Source organism: Ranitomeya imitator, chromosome 4 (assembly GCF_032444005.1).
Source record: "Ranitomeya imitator isolate aRanImi1 chromosome 4, aRanImi1.pri, whole genome shotgun sequence".
Taxonomy (NCBI): Eukaryota; Metazoa; Chordata; class Amphibia; order Anura; family Dendrobatidae; genus Ranitomeya; species Ranitomeya imitator.
Window position 1 is genome coordinate 440234558 of NC_091285.1, and position 23040 is coordinate 440257597.

Sequence of the window (23040 nt, forward strand, 5' to 3'; positions counted from 1 at the left end):
TAGAGTCCAGAGGCTGGAGGCGCTACCAGGAGACTGGCCAGTACACCATGAGACATGGAGGGGGCCATAGGAGGGCAACAACCCAGCAGCAGGACCACTACCTCAGCCTTTGTGCAAGGAGGAAGAGGAGCACTGCCAGAGCCCTGTAAAATGACCACGGGCAGGCCACAAATGTGCATGTGTCTGCACAAACAGTTAGAAACAGACTCCATGAGGATGGTCTGAGTGCCCGACGTCCACAGATGGGGTTGTGCTCTACGTATGCGCAGTATTGCTAATATGCCACACTAAACATGGCGCTTACAAGCGTCCGACTGTGTTGTGCGTATGCGTGGGAAATATTCTGCAAAATCGACTGATTGGCTATGCAGCTAGTGATAGGAATGACGCACATTCTGTATGCTGTTACACCCTAAACACGCTGACTATGGCATGTATGCTAAACACAATAGCGATTATAGCAATGCACACCAGGGTGAGTGATAATACATCAATGTGATGCACATTATACCATTTGACTTATAATAAGCTATATATGCCTTTTTACTGTATGTCTAATTGTCACTGAGCACTTTAAAGCTAATGCATTACTTTTAATTGTATAGATAACACGCATTGTATGAAATGAAAAGGATTTCTTATGTATACAAAGATACTGTTTGACAAAAAAATGTTAAATTGAACTTTATTGATATGCACCAGATAGATAGATGGATAGATACACACACATATATACAAATATACACAAATATATATATATATATATATATATATATATATATATATATATATATATATATATATTTGTATATATTTGTATATTTGTATACACACACACACACACAGTATATATCTACTATATAATTGTCTAAGGGTCACTTCCGTCTTTCTGTCCTTCTGTCTGTCACGGATATTCATTGGTCGCGGCCTCTGTCTGTCATGGAAATCCAAGTCGCTGATTGGTCGTGGCAAAACAGCACTCCGTAACCGCTGCTATTAACCCTGTGTGTCCCCAACTTTTTACTATTGATGCTGCCTATGCGGCATCAATAGTAAAAAAATGTAATGTTAAAAATAATAAAAAAACAAAAAACCTGCTATTCTCACCCTCAGTCGTCGCGTCCTCTCCTCGGCAGTGCAAGCGGCAGGTTTCCGGGGCCAAGGATGGTATGCTAGAAGGACCTTCCATGACGTCACGGTCATGTGACCGCGAGACGTCATCACAGGTCCTGCGCTCATCCAACCCTGGGACCGGAAGCTGCAGTGTGTGCCGCACACAGGCGACAGGACTACAAGGGCACCCTCGGAAGGTGAGTATATGTTTATTTTTTATTTTAACTTTTTTTTAACCTGTTACATACGTGTCTGGGCAATATACTACGTGGGCTGGGCAATATACTATGTGGGCTGGGCAATATACTACGTGGAATATGATAATTGTACATTCACACTGCAGGCATCAAAACTATGAATTAACACATGTGGAATTATATACTTAACAAAAAAGTATGAAACAAGTGAAATTATGTCTTATATGCTAGGTAGACCCACTAAGGAACTTATCTAAATATGTTGTGAAAACTTTGAACCTCCAAGTGTTTCACTACAGTTTATAACGCAGAGCCATGAAAATAAAAAATCTTTTTTTCCCACAAAAATTATTTTTTAGCCCCCTGTTTTGTACTTTCCCAAGGGTAACAGGAGAAATTGGACCCTAAAAGCTGTTGTACAATTTGTCCCCAATACGCTGATACCCCATATGTGGGGGTGGGACCACCGTTTGGGCGCATGGCAGAGCTCGGAAGGGAAGGAGCGCCGTTTGGAATGCAGACTTAGATGGATTGGTCTGCAGGCATCATTTGCAGAGCCCCTGATGTACCTAAACAGTAGAAACCCCCCCACAAGTGACCCCTTATTGGAAACTAGACCCCCCAAGGAACTCATCTAGGACTACAGTTAGGGTTGGGGCTAAAGTTAGGGTTAGGACTAAAGTTATGGTTTAGATTACATTTACGGTTGGGATTAGGATTAGGGGTGTGGTTAGGGTTATGGTTGGGATTAGGGTTAGGGGTGTGTTTGGGTTTCAGTTAGAATTGGGGGGGTTCCACTGTTTAGGCACATCAGGGGCTCTCCAAACACGACATGGTATCCGATCTCAATTCCAGCCAATTCTGCGTTGAAAAAAACAGTGCTCCTTCCCTTCCGAGCTCTCCCGTGCGCCCAAACAGGGGTTTACCCCAACATATGGGGTATCCGCATACTCAGGACAAATTGGTCAACAACTTTTGGGGAAAAAAAACTAAACTGGGAGCTAAAAAATAATTTTTGTGGGAAAAAAAAAAGATTTTTTATTTTTAAGGCTCTGTGTTATAAACTGTAGTGAAACACTTGGGGGTTCAATATTCTCACAACACCTTTTCCCACATATGCTTCAAACAAAGATACCAAATGTAAATTTTTGGTGAAAAGTCAAGTGGAACACAATGGTGAAGTTTAACAAAATTTATTGGTTATTTTAAATTTTTGTGGAAATTTAAAAACTGAAAAATGGGGCGTGCAATATTATTCGGCCCCTTTAATTTAATACTTTGTTACGCCACCTTTTGCTGCGATTAAAGCTGCAAGTTGCTTGGGGTATGTCTATCAGTTTTTTTACATCAAGAGACAAATTCTTGCCCATTCTTCCTTGGCAAACAGCTCGAGCTCAGTGAAGTTTGATGGAGATCGTTTGTTTACAGCAGTTTTCAGCTCTTTCCACAGATTCTCGATTAGATTGAGGTCAGGACTTTGACTTGGTCATTCTAACACCTGGATACGTTTATTTGTGAACCATTCCATTGTAGATTTTGCTTTATGTTTCGAAGACAAAGCTCCGTCCCAGTCTCAGGTCTTTTGCAGGCTTTAACAGGTTTTCTTCAAGAATGGCTCTGTATTTGGCTCCATCCATCTTCTCATCAATTTTAACCATCTTCCCTGTCCCTGCTGAAGAAAAGCAGGCCCAAAACCATGATGCTGCCATTACCATGTTTGACAGTGGGGATGGTGTGTTCAGGGTGATGAGCTGTGTTGCCTTTATGCCAAACATATCGTTTGGCATTGTTGCCAAAAAGTTAAATTTTGGTTTCATCTGACCAGAGCACCTTCTTCCACATGTTTGGTGTGTCTCCCAGGTGGCTTGTTGCAAACTTTAAACAACACTTTTCTATAGATATCTTTGAGAAATGGCTTTCTTCTTGCCATTCTTTTATAAAGAAGTCTTATGGACAGACTGTCCCACCTCAGCTGTAGATCTCTGCAGTTCAACCAGAGTGATCATGGGCCTCTTGGCTGCATCTCTGATCAGTCTTCTTCTTGTTTGAGATTAAAGTTTAGAGGGACGGCCAGGTCTTGGTAGATTTGCAGTGGTATGATACTCCTATTTCAATACGATCACTTGCACAGTGCTCCTTGGGATGTTTAAAGTTTTGGAAATCATTTTGTATCCAAATTTGGCTTTAAATTTCTCCACAACAGTATCATGGACCTGCCTGTTGTGTTCCTTGGTCTTCAGGATGTTCTCTGTGCTTCAAACAGAACCCTGAGACTATCACAAAACAGGTGCATTTATACGGAAACTTGATTACACATAGGTGGATTATATTTATCATCGTTAGGCATTTAGGACAACATTGGATCATTCAGAGATCCACAATGAACTTCTGGAGTGAGTTTGCTGCACTAAAAGTAAAGGGGCCGTATAATATTGCCGTCCCACTTTTCAGTTTTTGAATTTCCACAAATATTTAAAATAACCAATACATTTCGTTCAACTTCACAATTATATTCCACTTGTTGATTCTTCACCAAAAATGTACATTTGGTATCTTTATGCTTGAAGCATGATATGTGGGAAGAGGTTGAAAAGTTCCAGGTGGCCGAATACTTTCGCAAGGCACGGTATTTTTAAATAGCTATAAACAGCTGTGTTTACGCGCAGGACAGAAAAGGACAGGTTGGAGAGGTTGCACATGTAACCACAGCTGATCACCACAAGTTTACTAAAAATATCTATAAAGCCTAATTCAGATGTCTGTTTTACATATATGTGTTCTATTCATTAAAGAATCAATTACATTATTAGGCCAGAGTCACACAAGAGTATAAATCAAACGAATGCTGTCCGATTTTATCGGATAGCACTTGGACCAGTTTTATTCTATATCAGCTGACTCAAAGAATGGAGACTATGGAGAAATTTTGTGCTCCATCTTCTCAGAGTGTGCTATAGTACTCAACTGAGAGAAAAAGAACACACTAAGCTGATACGCTGATGAAATGCGAATCAGAGTTTGATTGGAGTGCGATTAGTATAACTAACGCAATTCTCTTGTATAAAGAGATTTTACAATCGTGTGATCCTTAACCGGTAAGGCTATGTGCACATAATGAATGTGCCTGGCGGCTGTACATACTGTGGCTCCCGGGAAGTACGGTAAGTTCATTTCTCACGGGAGCCGCCGGCTTTTAGTCATGCAGGTGGACAACATGAGCTGCCATCTCCAAGGAAATACCAAGTATTTCTACAGGAACAAAAGCACAGTTTATCCCTTTCATGACCAAGCCAAATTAAAAAAAAAAAAAAAAAAAAAACACAACTTTAAAGACATGAACTCTGGAATATTTTAACATATCCCAGTGATTTTGCGACTTCTTCTCATGACACAAACTTTAATACTTTAGGCCAGGGGTAAATTTAGGTCAAAATGTGTTATTTTGTTTTTTGTTGTTTTTTTTTTTTTAAGAAAAGATCAGTGCATGGCTATCAGTCATAGTGCAGGGAATGGTTACAGTCACCGCTCACTATGTACTGAGAGGTCATTGAAGCCGCACCCCTATGACTGAAATCTCGAGGCTGCCGGGCGGAATGAAGTTAATTTCCTCCCAGCAGCCAGGCTTTCAAGAACAGCAGCCGCATAGCTTTAGAAAGCTATTAACCATATATCTACGGGTTAATGGCATTACATTACAGGTTCACTAAGAATATGGAAAAAAAATCAATCCAGGAAGAGGAAGGCGATTTCTCTGACAAGAAATTTTGTAATACACATCTTCTTGAATACTATTGATTATAAAAAAGGGGGGGAAAAAAAACAAACGTTTACTCGCCTTCTACAAGAGCAGAAACTAATTTTTCTGTGGACAGACCTACAAGGGCTTGTTTTCTTGTTTGTAACGGGACAAGGTACAGTTTTCAATTACACCATTCATTTTTAAATATAATGTACTTAATATTGGGGGGGGGGGGGATCAAACTATAGAAAAAGTGAAAAAAATTCAATTCCATCACTGATTGTTTTTATTGCATTTATGTCCAGGTCAGTGTGATTATGAGCTGTGAGTTTTTGATGTGGCAAATTTTCTGCACCCACTAAGTAAAATAGGTTGTTGGGTTTTTTTTTGTGTTTGTTTTTTAAGAAAATGTGCACAAATAAAAATAAAAAATTGTGGGAACAGCAAAGCTAGTCACGAATTAGACGAGCTGTGGCGTCATGAAGCTTCCACACCTCCCGTCCCAGCCCATTTTGGTGGTCCTGTGAGAACCTGGCATGAACATGCAAAATACTGCATGATTTCAGCTTAACTCCGAGTTCCCTAAATTGTGTGACTTTTCAAAGCTTATACTCCAAAACTCTGGGGTTAAAGTTTGGATTAAATCGGACCCTGTGTTTGTATTATTTCTCACCATCTTTGACATAATAATAACTTGTAAAGTGTAAACACACACGTCATCTGTGTGCAATCTGTTTTTGTACACTAGCAGCTATCATTTACAGTTTCCCATGTTACAGAATAGAAATGTATTAGTACAAATAGGATGCCATACTGTGGCATTCAATTTCTCACACCCATAGATTTGAATGGACGAGTATCAACCAATTTCAGAGCCAAATTGCAGCATGCTGCTAGTTTTTTCACAGATTAGGTCAGTGAAAAAAAAATCAAACTACTATATAACAGTGGGAATACCGCGCTACAGGTGGCTAGAACTGATGAACGTGCGAGATAATTATACAGAACCGCATATGATCCTGAGCGGTGACTGCTATAAGATATGTAAATAACCGATTAGGGATCGCACTCATTGATAGTGACTACTAATGATATAGTCCTTACTTGGTACCGCCGTATAGATATCGCCACACGGGTGAACTGTGAGCCTCAGATGCAGATGACGAACTTGCGCTCATAGAAGTCCGATGTGTCGGAGACAAGTCCCGTCCCTCTGGTAGGCGAGTATGCAGCTATCAGGAACACCTGTTAGCGGTGGCTGTGGGTATGGCAGGCAAGGGCTGCTTGAGTTGCGTGTAGAGCCAGAGACGTCCCGGCCGGAGGCGTCCCTGGATACACGTGGAAGATGGCCGACACCGCCGAGCAGTGAGTGACGTCACTTGGCCTAAGGAGACTCAGTAGGGCCAATCCAAACGGTTGGTTTGAGCAGTCACCGCTCAGGATCATATGCGGTTCTGTATAATTATCTCGCACGTTCATCAGTTCTAGCCACCTGTAGCGCGGTATTCCCACTGTTATATAGTAGTTTCTTTTGTTTGCTTGTCGGATTGGGCACATTATCCGACTGGGATACCAGCGGCACTTGTGGAGGCCCTACATATAGTTTTAGCGCCAGTGTATTCTATTGTATAGTGAAAAAAAATCAGCTATCCTCACTGCCTCATTGAACAACACACTGGTGGACACAGACAAAAGGACCCCTGCACATGAATATATGGACCCTCTGCAGTACAATAGCTAATAATAATCCATAATTCCACCTGCTTTGGAGGTGGAAACGAGTCCCATTACTCCTTGGGCCCCTGGTCATGAAAAACACAGCTCTGGACCTTGCACCTCCAGGCGCACACACAACATTAAATGAATTAGAAGGCTTTGTATTTATCCTCTGGACTCCACCCACTCTACAGCTGTTCACTCAACCTAGCCCTAAACATGGCTGATTAAATCTTCTCAGCGCTTAAAGGGACACTGTCACCTGAATTTGGAGGGAACAATCTTCAGCCATGGAGGCGGGGTTTGGGGGTTTTTGATTCACCCTTTCCTTACCCGCTGGCTGCATGCTGGCTGCAATATTGGATTGAAGTTAATTCTCTGTCCTCCATAGTACACGCCTGCGCAAGGCAATCTTGCCTTGTGCAGGCATGTACTACGGAGGACAGACAATGAACTTCAATCCAATATTGCAGCCAGCATGCAGCCAGCGGGTAAGGAAAGGGTGAATCAAAAACCCCAAAACCCCGCCTCCATGGCTGAAGATTGTTCCCTCCAAATTCAGGTGACAGTGTCCCTTTAAAGGAAAGGTACCGCGTTTGTAGACCATTAATAAATCAATGTAATGTAGCATAACATGCTGTTATAACAAAGTTTTGAATGCATTTGAAACATTTTGTGTGTTATAGGAGTTTAAAGAAGGCACTGGGGGCTGACATCTTGCATTCACAGTAACAGCACGACACTATCAGTGTTATAATACGGCACTCCATGGTTATAGGAAATAACAGATGGTCTCCGACCCTGTCTATTGTAATAGAACTGTCACTGCTGTGAACTAGGCACGCCTCTGTGGGCTGCACAATTCACAGTAGTGGGAGTGTTCTGCCGCCATATTCATGGAGCCTTCGGATCTGCTAATATAAGCAGTACTGCTTCCAGCAGAACAGATCCTAAATGGACATGAGTAAAATGCAGGAGAAAAGCATGGGCAGAATAGCAGAGACATCAAAGAGGAACAGTGTACCATTAGCATTATCGGAGCAGGAGCTGCCAGCTGCTCGGCAGAAGCTGTGATTAATCCCTTCCTAAAATAATATAAGGAGCTGTGGGTCTGCAGTGAAAAGCCAGAATATTGTGGAGGGGGGTGAGAGAATCATGTAATCTGGGTGAGAGAGACTGATGGGGGAGAGAGACAGTAACTGCTGGTGATAGCAGATCACAGTCACCCACAAAATGGCGCTGCCCTGTGATGCTACGCTTCATTCTGCCCCAGGGATACTAAAACACCCAAAAGGGGAGGAAAATGGTGATGTTAGCAGCAAAATTGGGGCAGTAACTGCTGACAGTAAAGCTGGTAAGTCTTACTACAGCTGCTTGAGGTCTAAAACGGAAATGCTCCCCCTAGTGGTAAATATATAAATATTTGTAAGAAAATTTATAATTTTCATACAGAAATGTTTGCAAACAGTGCAAACATTGCATTAATACATTTTAATTACTATTTTAAGCTTAATTTCACACCAAAAAAAAAACTAGAAAACTGGTGACACCTTCCCTTTAAGTGTGCTGGAGTGTTTTCCTAGGTTCATAAAACTGAAACCAATAACCACAGTGATAGATAGAGAGATACACTGCTCAAAAAAATAAAGGGAACACTTAGACTATAAATCCAAGTAAATCAAACTTCTGTGAAAAACTGTCCACTTAGGAAGCAACACTGTTTGACAATCAATTTCACATGCTGTTGTGCAAATGGAATAGACAACAGATGGAAATAATTGGCAATTATCAAGACACACTCAATAAAAAGGAAAGGTTCTGCAAATGGGGACCAAAGACCACATCTCAGTACCAATGCTTTCTGGCTGTTTTGGTCACTTCTGAATGTTGGTTGTGCTTTCACACTCGTGGTAGCATGAGAGACCCTACAACCCACACAAGTGGCTCAGGTAGTGCAGCTCATCCAGGATGGCACATCGATGTGAGATGTGGCAATATGGTTTGCTGTGTCTGTCAGCGTAGTGTCCAGAGCTGCAACCAGGAGACAGGCCAGTACACCAGGAGACGTGGAGGGGGCCACAGGAGGGCAACAACCCAGCAGCAGCACCGCCAACTCAGCCTTTGTGCAAGGAGGAACAGGAGGAGCACTGCCAGAGCCCTGCAAAATGACCTCCAGCCGGCCACAAATGTGCATGTGTCTGCACAAACGGTTAGAAACCAACTCCATGAGAATGGTCTGAGTGTCCGACGTCCAGAAATTGGGGTTGTGCTCACAGCACAACACCGTGCAGGACGCTTGGCATTTGCCACAGAACACCAGGTTTGGCAAATTCGCCACTGGTGCCCTGTGCTCTTCACAGATGAAAGCAGGTGCACACTGAGCACATGTGACAGACATGACAGAGTCTGGAGATGCCGTGGAGAGCGATCTGCCTGCAACATCCTTCAGCATGACCGGTTTGGCAGTGGGTCAGTAATGGTGTGGGGGTGGCATTTCTTTGGAGGGCCGCACAGCCCTCCATGTGCTCGCCAGGGGTAGCCTGACTGTCATTAAGTACCGAGAGGAGATCCTCAGACTCCTTGTGAGACCATATGCTGGTGCGGTTGGCCCTGGGTTCGTCCTAATGCAGGACAATGCCAGACCTCATGTGACTGAAGTGTGTGAGCAGTCCCTGCAAGATGAAGGCATTGAAGCTATGGACTGGTCCGCCCGTTCCCCAGAGCTGAATCCGATTGAACACATCTGGGACATCATGTCACGCACCGTCCACCAACGTCACGAAGCACCAGAGACTGCCCAGGAGTTGGCGGATGCTTTAGTCCAGGTCTGGGAGGAGATCACTCAGGAGACCATCTGCCGCCTCATCAGGCGTTGTAGGGAGGTCATACAGGCACATAGAGGCCATACAGGCATGTGGAGGCCACACACACTACTGAGCATCATTTTCCTTGTCTTGAGGCATTTCCACTAAAGTTGGATCAGCTTTTAACTTAATTTTCCACTTTGATTTTGAGCATCATTCCAACTCCTGACATGCGTGGGATATTAGTTGTGATTTACATTGATAATTTTTAGGTTTTATTGTTCTCAACACATTCCACTATGTAATGAATAAAGATTTACAACAGAAATATTTCACTGATCTTTAGGATGTGGAATTTTAGTGTTCCCTTTATTTTTTTGAGCCGTGTATAATGGAATATAACATGGACAGAGGACTGACTAGTCGATAGGGCACTAGTTGCCCCAGACTAGTCAAAGTCCTCATATAGCATAGCAAACGGTGATATTATGGGGGGGGTTTATACCTTGTTTTCAATCAATAACATTAAACAGGGCTGGTTAGGCAGGGGATTTTGTCCTACACAGGTGAATGCTGCTGGGTTGGAGGGAATGGGGGACCTGACAGGTTCCCTTTAACGTATTCGTGACCGGGTGGATGATTTCACCTTTTTTGCATTTTCATTTTTTTCCTCCTCTTCAAAAAGCCATAATGTTTTTCTTGTTACATCTTCATAGCTTGCTTTTTTGCGAATGGGTATTACTTTTGAATGACACTATTCGCTTTATCGTGACGTACTAGAAAGTGAGAAAAAAAAATTCCATGTGTAGCGAAACTGCGAGGAAAAATGGCAACTCCACTTTTTATTTACCATGTTTACTATGAGGTAAAATAGACGTGCAATAGGATTCTCCATATCATGATTTTTTTTGCAGAGTCTGAAAACCATAATTCAGGTGCATATTTTTTCTACTAATGGCATTCACTGATTAGGTTAATTTTACATTTTTAAAGATCAGACTTTTACGGAAGCAGTGATGCCAAATTTTTTTTATTTCTAATGTGGGAAAAGGGGGGCAAATTGAACGTTAATTTTTTTTTAAATATATTTTTAAAAACTTTTTTCACTTTCCACTATATTTCTTATCCACCTTAGAGGATTTGAACGTGCGATCGGTCGATCAATATACTACAGTACTGCTGCGTATAGCAAAAATCACGGTCCCCTATGAACACCAGAGAATATTTTCAGTCCGAGTGCTGAAGGACAGTAGGACCAATACTATACAACTGGCTTTTCAGATATTTTTTTTTTTTAATGGACTGAATCTGAACTGATCTGTGGGTGTGCAGAAATAAAAGATCCCATATGGAACATCCATATAGCATGCTTTTTTAATGACACATTACAGTTGTTTAACATAGGAAGTTGTAAATGGTCTTGTAAATTATTAATTACTACTGGGGGAAGGAAAAAAAAAAAGATAGCACAAGGGTGGCAACTGAGCAAGTGATTTTACTTTATAGGGGGGGAGAGGGGGGAAAGAGGGGGGGAAAGAGGGGTGGAAAGAAGGGGTTGCCAGGGAGGGAGAGGGAGACCCTGGACCTCTATATGCCTCCCTCCCCAACTCCCGTATTTTTACCATATGCTTTGGCAATGCTTACATGTACTTAGTCCTGCCAATAAAGCTCATTTGAATTGAAAAAGAGAGAGAGAGAGAGAGAGAGAGAGAGAGAGAGAGAACAGAGGGGGGGAGAGAGGGGGTTGCCTGGTTGCTAGGGAGGGAGAGGGAGACCCTGGACCTCTATATGCCTCCCTCCCCAACCCCCGTATTTTTACCATATGCTTTGGCAATGCTAACATGTACTTAGTCTTGAAGGGGGAGAGAGAGCGGGGGAGAGAGAGAGAGAGAGAGAGAGAGAGAGAGAGGGAGAGGGAGAGGGAGAGGGAGAGGGAGAGGGAGAGGGAGAGGGAGAGGGAGAGGGAGAGGGAGAGGGAGAGGGAGAGGGAGAGGGAGAGGGAGAGGGAGAGGGAGAGGGAGAGGGAGAGGGAGAGGGAGAGGGAGAGGGAGAGGGAGAGGGAGAGGGAGAGGGAGAGGGAGAGGGAGAGGGAGAGGGAGAGGGAGAGGGAGAGGGAGAGGGAGAGGGAGAGGGAGAGGGAGAGGGAGAAATTTTCCCGGACTTGAAAATCCTTCTGGGCATGCTCAGAAGGGAAATCCTTCTGGGCATGCTCAGAAGGGAAATCCTTCTGGGCATGCTCAGAAGGGAAATCCTTCTGGGCATGCTCAGAAGGGAAATCCTTCTGGGCATGCTCAGAAGGGAAATCCTTCTGGGCATGCTCAGAAGGGAAATCCTTCTGGGCATGCTCAGAAGGGAACTGGATCCGTCGCTAGATTCCAGTGTGTGACAGTCAGCGACAGATCCTGCGTCCAATGGCTTCCATTGTAGCCGACGGGCAGCGCAGGATGCTTCGCTGACAGATTTTCCGACGTGCACAAAAAAACGTTACAATGAACGTTTTCTCTGCATGACGGACCGCTATTTTACAACGAATCCAGTGCACGACGGATGAAACGGATGGCCATCCGTCACAATCTGTCACTAATACAATTCTATGGGAAAATGCAGGAGCCTGCAAATTTTTTTGCAGGATCCTGCATTCTCAAAAATCTACGGATTGTGACGGATCTGAAAAAACGGATGTCGATCGCTGCAGCGTCACTGTTTGGTCGCTGGAGAGCTGTCACACAGACAGCTCTCCAGCGACCAACGATCCTGAAGTCCCCAAGTAACCAGGGTAAACATCGGGTTACTAAGCGCAGGGCCGCGCTTAGTAACCCGATGTTTACCCTGGTTACCGTTGTAAATGTAAAAAAACAAACACTACATACTTACATTCCCGGTGTCTGGTCATGTCCCTCGCCTTCAGCTTCCAGCACTGACTGAGCGCCGGCCGTAAAGTACAGCGGTGACGTCACCGCTGTGCTTTGCTTTACGGCTGGCCGGCGCTCACCAGTCAGTGCGGGAAGCTGAAGGTGAGGGACATGACCAGACACCGGGAATGTAAGTATGTAGTGTTTGTTGGTTTACATTTACAACGGTAACCAGGGTAAACATCGGGTTACTAAGCGCGGCTCTGCGCTTAGTAACCCGATGTTTACCCTGGTTACCAGTGACATCGCTGAATCGGCGTCACACACGCCGATTCAGCGATGTCAGCGGGAGATCCAGCGACAAAATAAAGTGCTGGACTTTCCCCAGCGACCAACGATCTCCCAGCAGGGGCCTGATCGTTGGTCACTGTCACACATAACGATTTAGTTAACGATATCGTTGCTACGTCACAAAAAGCAACGATATCGTTCAGTGTGACGGTACCTTTAATGTTTTATTGTCAATTTTCACCCTGTACTGCAGAAGACACTCTTTTCTTCCATTATAAAGTCTGAATAAATAGGCAAGTCATCTGATCGCTGTAGATGTGGTCACCCGGATTGATTGGAGCAAAAGGCTGTTTTCCATCAGCAAATACATTTTACATGTGCACACAGGGACATACAGTGGGGCAAAAAAGTATTTAGTCAGTCAGCAATAGTGCAAGTTCCACCACTTAAAAAGATGAGAGGCGTCTGTAATTTACATCATAGGTAGACCTCAACTATGGGAGACAAACTGAGAAAAAAAAAATCCAGAAAAATCACATTGTCTGTTTTTTTAACATTTTATTTGCATATAATGGTGGAAAATAAGTATTTGGTCAGAAACAAAATTTCATCTCAATACTTTGTAATATATCCTTTGTTGGCAATGACAGAGGTCAAACGTTTTCTTTAAGTCTTCACAAGGTTGCCACACACTGTTGTTGGTATGTTGGCCCATTCCTCCATGCAGATCTCCTCTAGAGCAGTGATGTTTTTGGCTTTTCGCTTGGCAACACGGACTTTCAACTCCCTCCAAAGGTTTTCTATAGGGTTGAGATCTGGAGACTGGCTAGGCCACTCCAGGACCTTGAAATGCTTCTTACGAAGCCACTCCTTCGTTGCCCTGGCGGTGTGCTTTGGATCATTGTCATGTTGAAAGACCCAGCCACGTTTCATCTTCAATGCCCTTGCTGATGGAAGGAGGTTTGCACTCAAAATCTCACGATACATGGCCCCATTCATTCTTTCATGTACCCGGATCAGTCGTCCTGGCCCCTTTGCAGAGAAACAGCCCCAAAGCATGATGTTTCCACCACCATGCTTTACAGTAGGTATGGTGTTTGATGGATGCAACTCAGTATTCTTTTTCCTCCAAACACGACAAGTTGTGTTTCTACCAAACAGTTCCAGTTTGGTTTCATCAGACCATAGGACATTCTCCCAAAACTCCTCTGGATCATCCAAATGCTCTCTAGCAAACTTCAGACGGGCCCGGGCATGTACTGGCTTAAGCAGTGGGACACGTCTGGCACTGCAGGATCTGAGTCCATGGTGGCATAGTGTGTTACTTATGGTAGGCCTTGTTACATTGGTCCCAGCTCTCTGCAGTTCATTCACTAGGTCCCCCCGCGTGGTTCTGGGATTTTTGCTCACCGTTCTTGTGATCATTCTGACCCCACGGGGTGGGATTTTGCGTGGAGCCCCAGATCGAGGGAGATTATCAGTGGTCTTGTATGTCTTCCATTTTCTAATTATTGCTCCCACTGTTGATTTCTTCACTCCAAGCTGGTTGACTATTGCAGATTCAGTCTTCCCAGCCTGGTGCAGGGCCACAATTTTGTTTCTGGTGTCCTCTGACAGCTCTTTGGTCTTCACCATAGTGGAGTTTGGAGTCAGACTGTTTGAGGGTGTGCACAGGTGTCTCTTTATACTGATAACAAGTTTAAACAGGTGCCATTACTACAAGTAATGAGTGGAGGAAAGAGGAGACTCTTAAAGAAGAAGTTACAGGTCTGTGAGAGCCAGAAATCTTGATTGTTTGTTTCTGACCAAATACTTATTTTCCACCATAATATGCAAATAAAATGTTAAAAAAAAACAGACAATGTGATTTTCTGGATTTTTTTTTTCTCAGTTTGTCTCCCATAGTTGAGGTCTACCTATGATGTAATTAACAGACGCCTCTCATCTTTTTAAGTGGTGGAACTTGCACTATTGCTGACTGACTAAATACTTTTTTGCCCCACTGTACCTCCCGGTCTTAGATCTTAAACGGTGACCTTGGGAGGAAAGACCTTGAATCAGATGCATCAGTGATGATTAAGAATTAAGTATGATTGATAGAAGAGCAGAATATTATTGCCGTTAATATTTGAGTGAAAACTATCTTCATTTAAGCACAGGCCTATGCAATATATCAGTATAAGGCACTGGCTATGTGCCATCCACTTGACCAGTTATAGAAGAAAAACAAATCTTCATGCTCACCCTTCGGGCTCCATATTAGAGATTTGAAAACTGCGTGTGAATGTATAGTCCCACCATATTTTTCCCTAAAACCAATGCTTCTAGAGACAAAAATACAGCCATAATGAAGTATACAACTAAATATGCAATGACTTAGGCAACGTTCACACTAGCGTTGTGCTAGTGTGCGTCGGGTTAGCGTCGGGCGACGCTGCGGCGACGCACGCGTCATGCGCCCCTATGTTTAACATGGGGGACGCATGCGTTTTTGCTTGTTGCGTTTTGCGACGCGTGCGTCTTTTTTGCCGCAAGCGTCGGACCAAGAAAACGCAACAAGTTGCATTTTTCTTGCGTCCGATTTTCGGCAAAAAACGACGCACGCGTCGCAAAACGCAGCGTTTTTGCGTGCGTTTTGACGCGTTTTTGCATGCGTTGTGTCGCCGACGCAGCGGCGCACAACGATAGTCTGAACGTAGCCTTATTGAACCTTAAGAAACTGAGTGAAAAGAAAGAAAACATGACGACACAGGTTCAGTTTATGTATAAGGATTTTTTTGGGTGTTGTATTATGGATTGTACAGTATATATGCACCATGGCTATGAGCATGAGACGAAAAGCTAAATATATAAGATGCACTTTTCTTTTTATTTTTTTTTTACAGAAGAAAAAAACAAAAGTAAAATTATTTTATAAAAGAGTGGAGGCGTCAATATCACTAAATATATACATCACTGCATGTAAAGTACACACTTGCGAACTGAGCACACAAAACATACACAGCATCCATTACAGTATCTTGAAGTTTCTTCCAGGCTTGTGACTGATCACACGTTCTGATGGGTCCTTCAGCCAAGCAGGAACGCAGAAATGGCGCAGCTTTAAGGATGTGCAGGTCCTGGGAGCTTCCGCACCTGCCCTTACACTAGTGTGCAGGATTGGGAAGGATGCTTCTTCTTGATCACAAGTGGCTACCATTCAGACTGGAAGTTAGTCTCCAGGTATGTGCACGTACATAGTGATGAGCGAATATACTCGATACTCAAGATTTCCGAGTATTTTTTTAGTGCTTGGGAGATCTAGTTTTTATTGCCGCAGCTGAATGATTTACATCTCTTAGCCAGCTTGATTACATGTGGGGATTCCCTAGCAACCAGGCAACCCCCACATGTACTTATGCTGGCTAACAGATATAAATCATTCAGCTGCGCTAATAAAACCAAATCTCCGAGCACTAAAACAATACTCAGAGTAACGAGTAAATCTCGAGTAACGAGTACCGTATATTCGCTCATCACTACATGTAAACCATTGCTGTGCACATATTCAGTCTTTTGTTTCCTTTAACTACATCAGGGACATAAACCTTGAAGTGCTTAGTAGTAATAGTATGTTCATACCTCAGGCAGATCCCGCTAGGAAGCAAGTAGCTACTTCAAGTATAAATCACAGAAAAGGCTTGCAGCCAAGCTGAAACGAAAGCGACAGCAAAACCACAAAAAAAACTCCATGAAAAAAAAAAAAAAAATTTTCTTGAAGCGGCTTTGCCTAGGAAAGGTTGGGCGTGTGTGCTTGCCTGCCCACAAGCTAAGTTCCCACTATGCGTATTGGAGGCATTTTTAACGCTGTGTATTTTCAATGTGAAATTCTATGCCCACTTTATTTTATTTTTTTAACCCAGCGTAAAGTGAACTGTGGAGAATTTCTGAAAACCACAACATGTATGTCTATTCCTCTTGCAGTCAATGTGTTTCATTTGTTGATTTTCCTTATAGACCTGAATGAGATGAGGAAAACCCAGAATAAAAAAAAATAAATAAAAAAAAACATGAGTTTAGTGTGTTCATGCAGCGAACGAAGGTAACAGGAAGTATCCATAAGAACAGGTTGTTTTATTTTTGTTTTAAAAATGATACCGTATACCAAAAGAACAAAAACAGCAGCTGAAGAAAAACGCGATAAAACCCATGTAAAAAAAAATTGCTCCTAAAAACTTAATGAAAAAAAGTAACCCAATTTAGCTAATTGGTGTAGAAATGATTCAATAACAAAAGTACACCCAGTACGAATTATGGGTCCAAAAAAATATAGTAACTCAAGTAGGTTGTACAGCCCTTAGGGAACCCGTCACCCCAAAATCGTAGGTGAGCTAAGCCCACCGGCATCAGGGGCTTATCTACAGCATTCTGTAATGCTGTAGATAAGCCCCCGATGTAACCTGAAAGATTAGAAAAAGAGGTTAGATTATACTCACCTGGGTGGGCGATCCGATCCAATGGGCGTCGCGGTCCGTTCCGGGGCCTCCCATCTTCTTACGATGACATCCTCTTCTTGTCTTCACGGTGTGGCTCCGGCGCAGGCGTACTTTACCCTGTTGAGGGCAGAGCAAAGTACTGCAGTGCGCAGGTGCTGGGCCTCTCTGACCTTTCCCAGCGCCTGCGCACTGCAGTACTTTGCTCTGCCCTCAACAGGGTAAAGTACGCCTGCGCCGGAGCCACAGCGTGAAGACAAGAAGAGGACGTCATCGTAAGAAGATGGGAGGCGCTGGACCAGACCGCGACACCCATCGGACCGGACCGCAGCGGGAACGCCACTGGGCGAGTATAATCTAACCTCTTTTTCTCATCTTTCAGGATACATCGGGGGCTTATCTACAGCATTACAGAATGCTGTAGATAAGCCCCTGATGCCGGTGGGCTTAGCTCACCTTCGATTTTGGGGGTGGTGACAGGTTCCCTTTAAAGGGTACGTGCCCGCGATCAGGAATAGCAGAGTTTTGGATGCAGTGCACTTGCGCTGCACAGTACCAGCACAATGGATGGGATTTATAGAAATCCCATGCCCACTGTGCTTCTATTTGACACTGCATACACTGCAGTATGTCAATTTCTGTTGAGAAAATGCTAGTTTCCACAATAGATATGTATAGGATGTGGTAACTCCACATAGTTCAGTGAACACATGCGGCCTTTACTGCGTGATTAGAACGCAGCACTTTGGACACAGTAAAAATACAGTGCATCCAAAGCGCTGCTACTCCCTGATCGTAGCCTAAAAGAACAAGACTGGGTGCTCACCCCAGTAGAGCAGACTGCTAAACTCTCTTAGACATCAGTACGGTAATTTGTAGAGGAATCACACACCAAAAGGTACAAAATATGCTTCAGCGCTTAGTCATTTCCAAAATTCACACATCGAGTGAAATATATTTGCTTGACATAAGGTAACATTGTAATGTTTGTTTTATATCCTTCATCAGGCCAAGCCAATAGGTAGAATAAGCTTCCAAGGATAGTAACAATTAACAGAACGTGTAGCCACAAGCTCACAGCACATCTGCAGAATTGCCCGAAAAAAGGGTATAAAAGCCAAAAACAATTACTATTTTTCACCATATGTCACAATTTCACTCTATATATAGAGTTAATTTTGGATATACCGGTAAGCATGAATCAAAGCTCTAGCATATCTTTTGCGCAAGAAAAAATATATATGGCATGTTCAAAGATGGATATGTAATAACTGTCCATACATAAAACCTGTAATGTCTGCTTCTACTGTTTGCCTGGCACTATAACACCCCAAGATTGCACTGAGCAGTGTGAAGCAACGAAGGAGGAACGCTATACAAGATCCATAGCTAGAAGCATCGTGTCCACGTCACAGCACAGTGGAGTCCAGTTGGAGCTCAAACTCGAGCAGGGACTTTACTACCAAAGTACGGCTAGATTTCACGTGAATAACACCAATAGCTTATTCTATTTTCGCAGCTAAATAATACCACACTGTGACCTAAATTAAATGAAAAGGAAAAAGTCTACAGTGTATTTCAGTACGCTTGTTACAGTTAATGATTCTAATCTGAAAATTCACCAAGTATTTCAGATACAGAGGGAAAGATTAATTGGGCTGCTATTTATATCCCACGCTCATTAAATGAGACTCCTTTCACTGCCATCAACCTTGAATGTATTATTTGCCAAGAAGCAGGAGTCAGTCCTCCATCACACTTCTAAGAACTCAACTGCCAGCAGCTGCTTTGTGAATGTGACCAAATATTAAGGGTGGCGACACTGCTGCTGATGAAAAGTATTAGGGAAGGTTTTATGGACTATAGGTGAATTTTCATCCAATAAGTCGGAAGTCCATTCTTCCTACAACATTGGCAAATTCCACTGGCAGAAACTTTTCCACCTCTGGAAGCAATGGCACATTGCTAGGGTATGCCATCCCTTGAATGTCTGACTTTTAGAAACCTCACTCCTCATAAGAATAAAGGGTTCTTTGGCATTTTCTCTGCACAATCCCGCTACTAATGAGTAATGGCAGAACACACCTGAACAGGGCAACACATCAAAAGGAGAACAAAAAAAATAAATAAATCAGTGGTAGCCTATTCTTTATTTTCCAGCACAGGGACCTATGCTGATCAGCAAATGACAGCTTCCTCTCGAAATCTTGAGATATTTGCTTAAAGTGAACTTGACAGCTGACAAACTGCCTGAACCATGGTCAGCATGAATCCGACACTGGCTCTCATTTCAGCAAGGTATGCTGTATTCTAAAACACTGGAGCTTTTCTAAAGACGCGTACACTTAAAAGCTGATCCCCCAACTGCTTCTCCATACCCCGGCCCACTTGACTGACAGATCTCAGTCTAAAAAAAAAAAAAACATGTAGGGAGAGACCAGTCACTCATGGAAAATGGAGTGTGGAGAAGACACTAGAGATCTGCCTTGGACCAGTCACATGAGCCGCATGGCCCTCAGCCGACTTTTAAGTGTAAGTTTTCTCAGATTCCAAATTAAAACCTACCTGGCTGAGGTGACAGACTGATTCATGATGCACATGCAACTGGAACCATTTAAATGGTTATTCCCAATACTGGAAGAGGACTTCTATCCACTGGCTAGGCAATAACTAGGTTTGGTGGGGGTCCGACTTCTGGAATCTGTACCAGTCCGAAGAATGTAGCTTTGAAATGCCATGTTAGAGTGGGCGGTGGGCCCACATACATGCCATTACATTAATTCTTCATGGGCAGCTGGAGATATCCAAGTACAGTGCTCAGCTTCTTCCAGCAGTCCCAAAGAAAATGAATGAAGTGATGGCGCACATGCACAGAGCTGTCTCAAGATCGGCGGGCTCTCAGGGGTTGGACATTGATCGATGAGAAAACAGTCCAGGTTAAATATTTCAATTAGTTATCAAAACCAATCATACATGGGGATAGGTAGAAAAAATGTTCTTGGCTGTGTAACAATGATGTAAGGAGACTTTCCGTATAGTCAACTTTCATACAATTTGATTATTTTTGCAAGTCTTGTGTTCATTACAGAAGAAAAATGGATGGATTCATTGTATGCGTTGAAAGGAATTCTATAAGGAGGACCTGCCACCAGGTGAAAAGTGGACCATTTTTTCTCCCGTTTTATTCTTGCTGCCTTTACTAAATCCACCGTATGGTTCCAGAGCTCTTGGGCCCCGATTCATAAATGTGTTTACGCCAGAATTATGACACATGACAGTTAAGAGTTGTGCGCCTCTTAAAGGGATCCTGTCACCTGAATTTGGCGGGACTGGTTTTGGGTCATATGGGCGGAGTTTTCAGGTGTTTGATTCACCCTTTCCTTACCTGCTGGCTGCATGCTGGCCGAAATATTGGATTGAAGTTCATTCTCTGTCCTCCGTAGTACATGCCTGCGCAAAGTAATCTTACCTTGCGCAGGCGTGTACTATGGAAGACAGAGAATAAACTTCAATCCAATATTTCGACCAGCATGCAGCCAGCAGGTAAGGAAAGGGTGAATCAAACACCCGAAAACTCCGCCCATATGACCCAAAACTGGTCCCGCCAAATTCAGGTGACAGGTTCCCTTTAAAGGGATATTCTTAAGTTTGAAAGTTATATCCTATCCAAAAAAATAGGAATAAGTTTCTGACTGCTATGGGGTCTGAAGGCTGTGGCCCCCACTGCTTTCAATAATTTAGGGCTCCTCACTGAATGGAACAGAGGTCGATCGTGTAGACTACCCTCCATTCATTCTTAGTCAGAGCACTAGAGATTGAGAGCGCAGCGCTGGATTGATCTTCAGCACTTGTATTAAAATGAACAGAGAAGCAGAGTGCAGGCTCAACCTCCAATCCACTCAGCCAGGGCTTTTCTGAGCCCCAGTTCTCGGAATCAGTGGGGGCCATGATGGTCGGACCACTCTGATCGGAAAGTTATTCCTTATCTTTTGGATAGGATAAAACTTTCAAACTGGAGCTCGTTCCTTTAATATTTTGGTAGCATCTTACTCCAGAGAGCCCATTCATTAAAATTGGTATGCATAATACCAATGCTAATGCATTAGCCCCATGGTCCTTTTTACTGAGCATTAGCTTTATGGTCTTCACCAGGGGACATGGCTCACAGGATTGTCTGTTCTATGTTAAAGGGGTTGTTCGGCCTTACGCTACAAGTCTCCAGTCACTTTATGTGACGACAGACTTGTGAATCCTCACATTGCATGCTGTGAGGATTCTCCAATGCGTGGAGCATACAATGACTGCAAACTTGTTGTGAAAGGCTGGACAACCTCTTTAAATACCCTGTGAGCCACGCTTCCTTAAGTTCACATTGCGTTAGTGGGTATCCGCTAACGGAATCCGTTACATAGCGCCACTAATGCAATGTAACGGATCCGTTAGCGCACCCATTGACCGCAATGTATGTAACGCATCCCTAACGCATGCCATTTTTGGCATGCGTTAGTGATGTTCCGTTATTTTGTGACGGACCTCGAACGCTGTCTGCAGCGTTTTTGGGTCTGTTCTCGCTAGCGCAGATCGGGCATCTGCGCTAGCACGATCGCTAAACGCGATCCCTTTTTGGACATTGCGTTAACGCAGTCCGTTAGCATATGCGCTAAACAGACTGCACTAACGCAATGTGAACCTGAAAAATAAAAAGGGATGCAGCAGGTGTAAAAGCGCAATAACAGGACACTTCTTGTGGTGTCAGGTCCTCTATAAGTGCAACAAATCCCCAGTAAGACTCGTGATGGAAAATACTCAGTGACCCCATTACCTATGGGGAGGAGGAACGCCTAATAAATAATTCCTGCCAAGCATCAGGTTTGTAAACACATTAATATTTGATCTTCATTTCTTGTGATCTGCACAACATGCAGGAAGGCAGAGCAGAAAGATCATTTTACTAATACAGCTGTCACTGCCAGAGAGCAGCCCTGCAGATCAGGGGTCTGTGGCTGTCATGGATAGGTGCCGTGTAACACAGCCGCCATGCCAATGCTACAAGGCTTACACTTGGGCATTACATGAAACAGGTCACAATGAAGACAAGGCACAGGCGGCCGCTATGCAGAGACAAGCAGAGCAGGCACAGGAAGCGGACATGCAGAGTAATGGCATCTGGTGGGGAGCGACAGAGAGCGCCCCTGGCTGCAGAGCTCCTAGCACCTGCCCGGACCCCTCTACCTCCGCCACAGGCGCCCCCGCGTCCCCTTCAGCCTCGACCTTCTCGGCGGGCGCTGCATTGTCGTCTTACCGTTCTGAGCGGCGTCCGCCAGCCCCGGGAGAAGGCCGCAGGTAACTAGCATCAGCCCCAAGATGAGGGCTGCAGGCAGAGGGCGAAGGTCGCAGCGGTCCATATGCGCACAGAGAGGGAGACACAGCCGATGGGCTCGGTGTCCAGTCTCTCGGGCCTGAGGTCCGGTATCCGCAGCTCCCCCTCGGTCTCCTCCCGCAGCAAGCACCTGAGTCTCGCGAGAGCCGCGGCTCGTATGTGGGCATCCAAAGGAGGAGCCGATGCGTCAGGCCGCTGCCGGAAGAGCCCGCGCGATACCGCCCCGCACTCAGCTGCTGCTGTGGGCTGGTGGAGGAGTCACCAGTGGGAGTTGGCACTGCGGGGCAGGCGTGGGGCGGAACGATAGGAGCGCAGCGAGCTCGGCACTGTGCTTCTTGGACAAAAATTGTGCAAAAATTGTGCGTGGGAATAGACGGTAGATAATGGTGAGGAGGCGCACTGCCTGTAGTGGGCCGTGTACATGTAGGGAGCGCTAGAGCCGTAGTCGCCACATGAAGACAATGTCCCTTTGTCAG

General features: G+C 44.1%; 1 protein-coding gene across 2 annotated transcripts in view; it reads right to left on the reverse strand.

The window, feature by feature from the left end:
* Positions 1-22745, reverse strand: part of NPTN (neuroplastin) — a 136347-nt gene extending 113602 nt beyond the window's left edge. The window contains exon 1 of one of the 2 annotated variants that reach the window (XM_069765636.1): positions 22487-22745. In XM_069765636.1, the coding sequence (XP_069621737.1) occupies positions 22487-22589 (103 nt within the window). In that variant the 5' untranslated portion in view covers positions 22590-22745. The remainder of the gene's footprint in view (positions 1-22486) is intronic. The other variant, XM_069765635.1, reaches the window with a different exon arrangement.
* Positions 22746-23040: the final 295 nt, after the last annotated feature.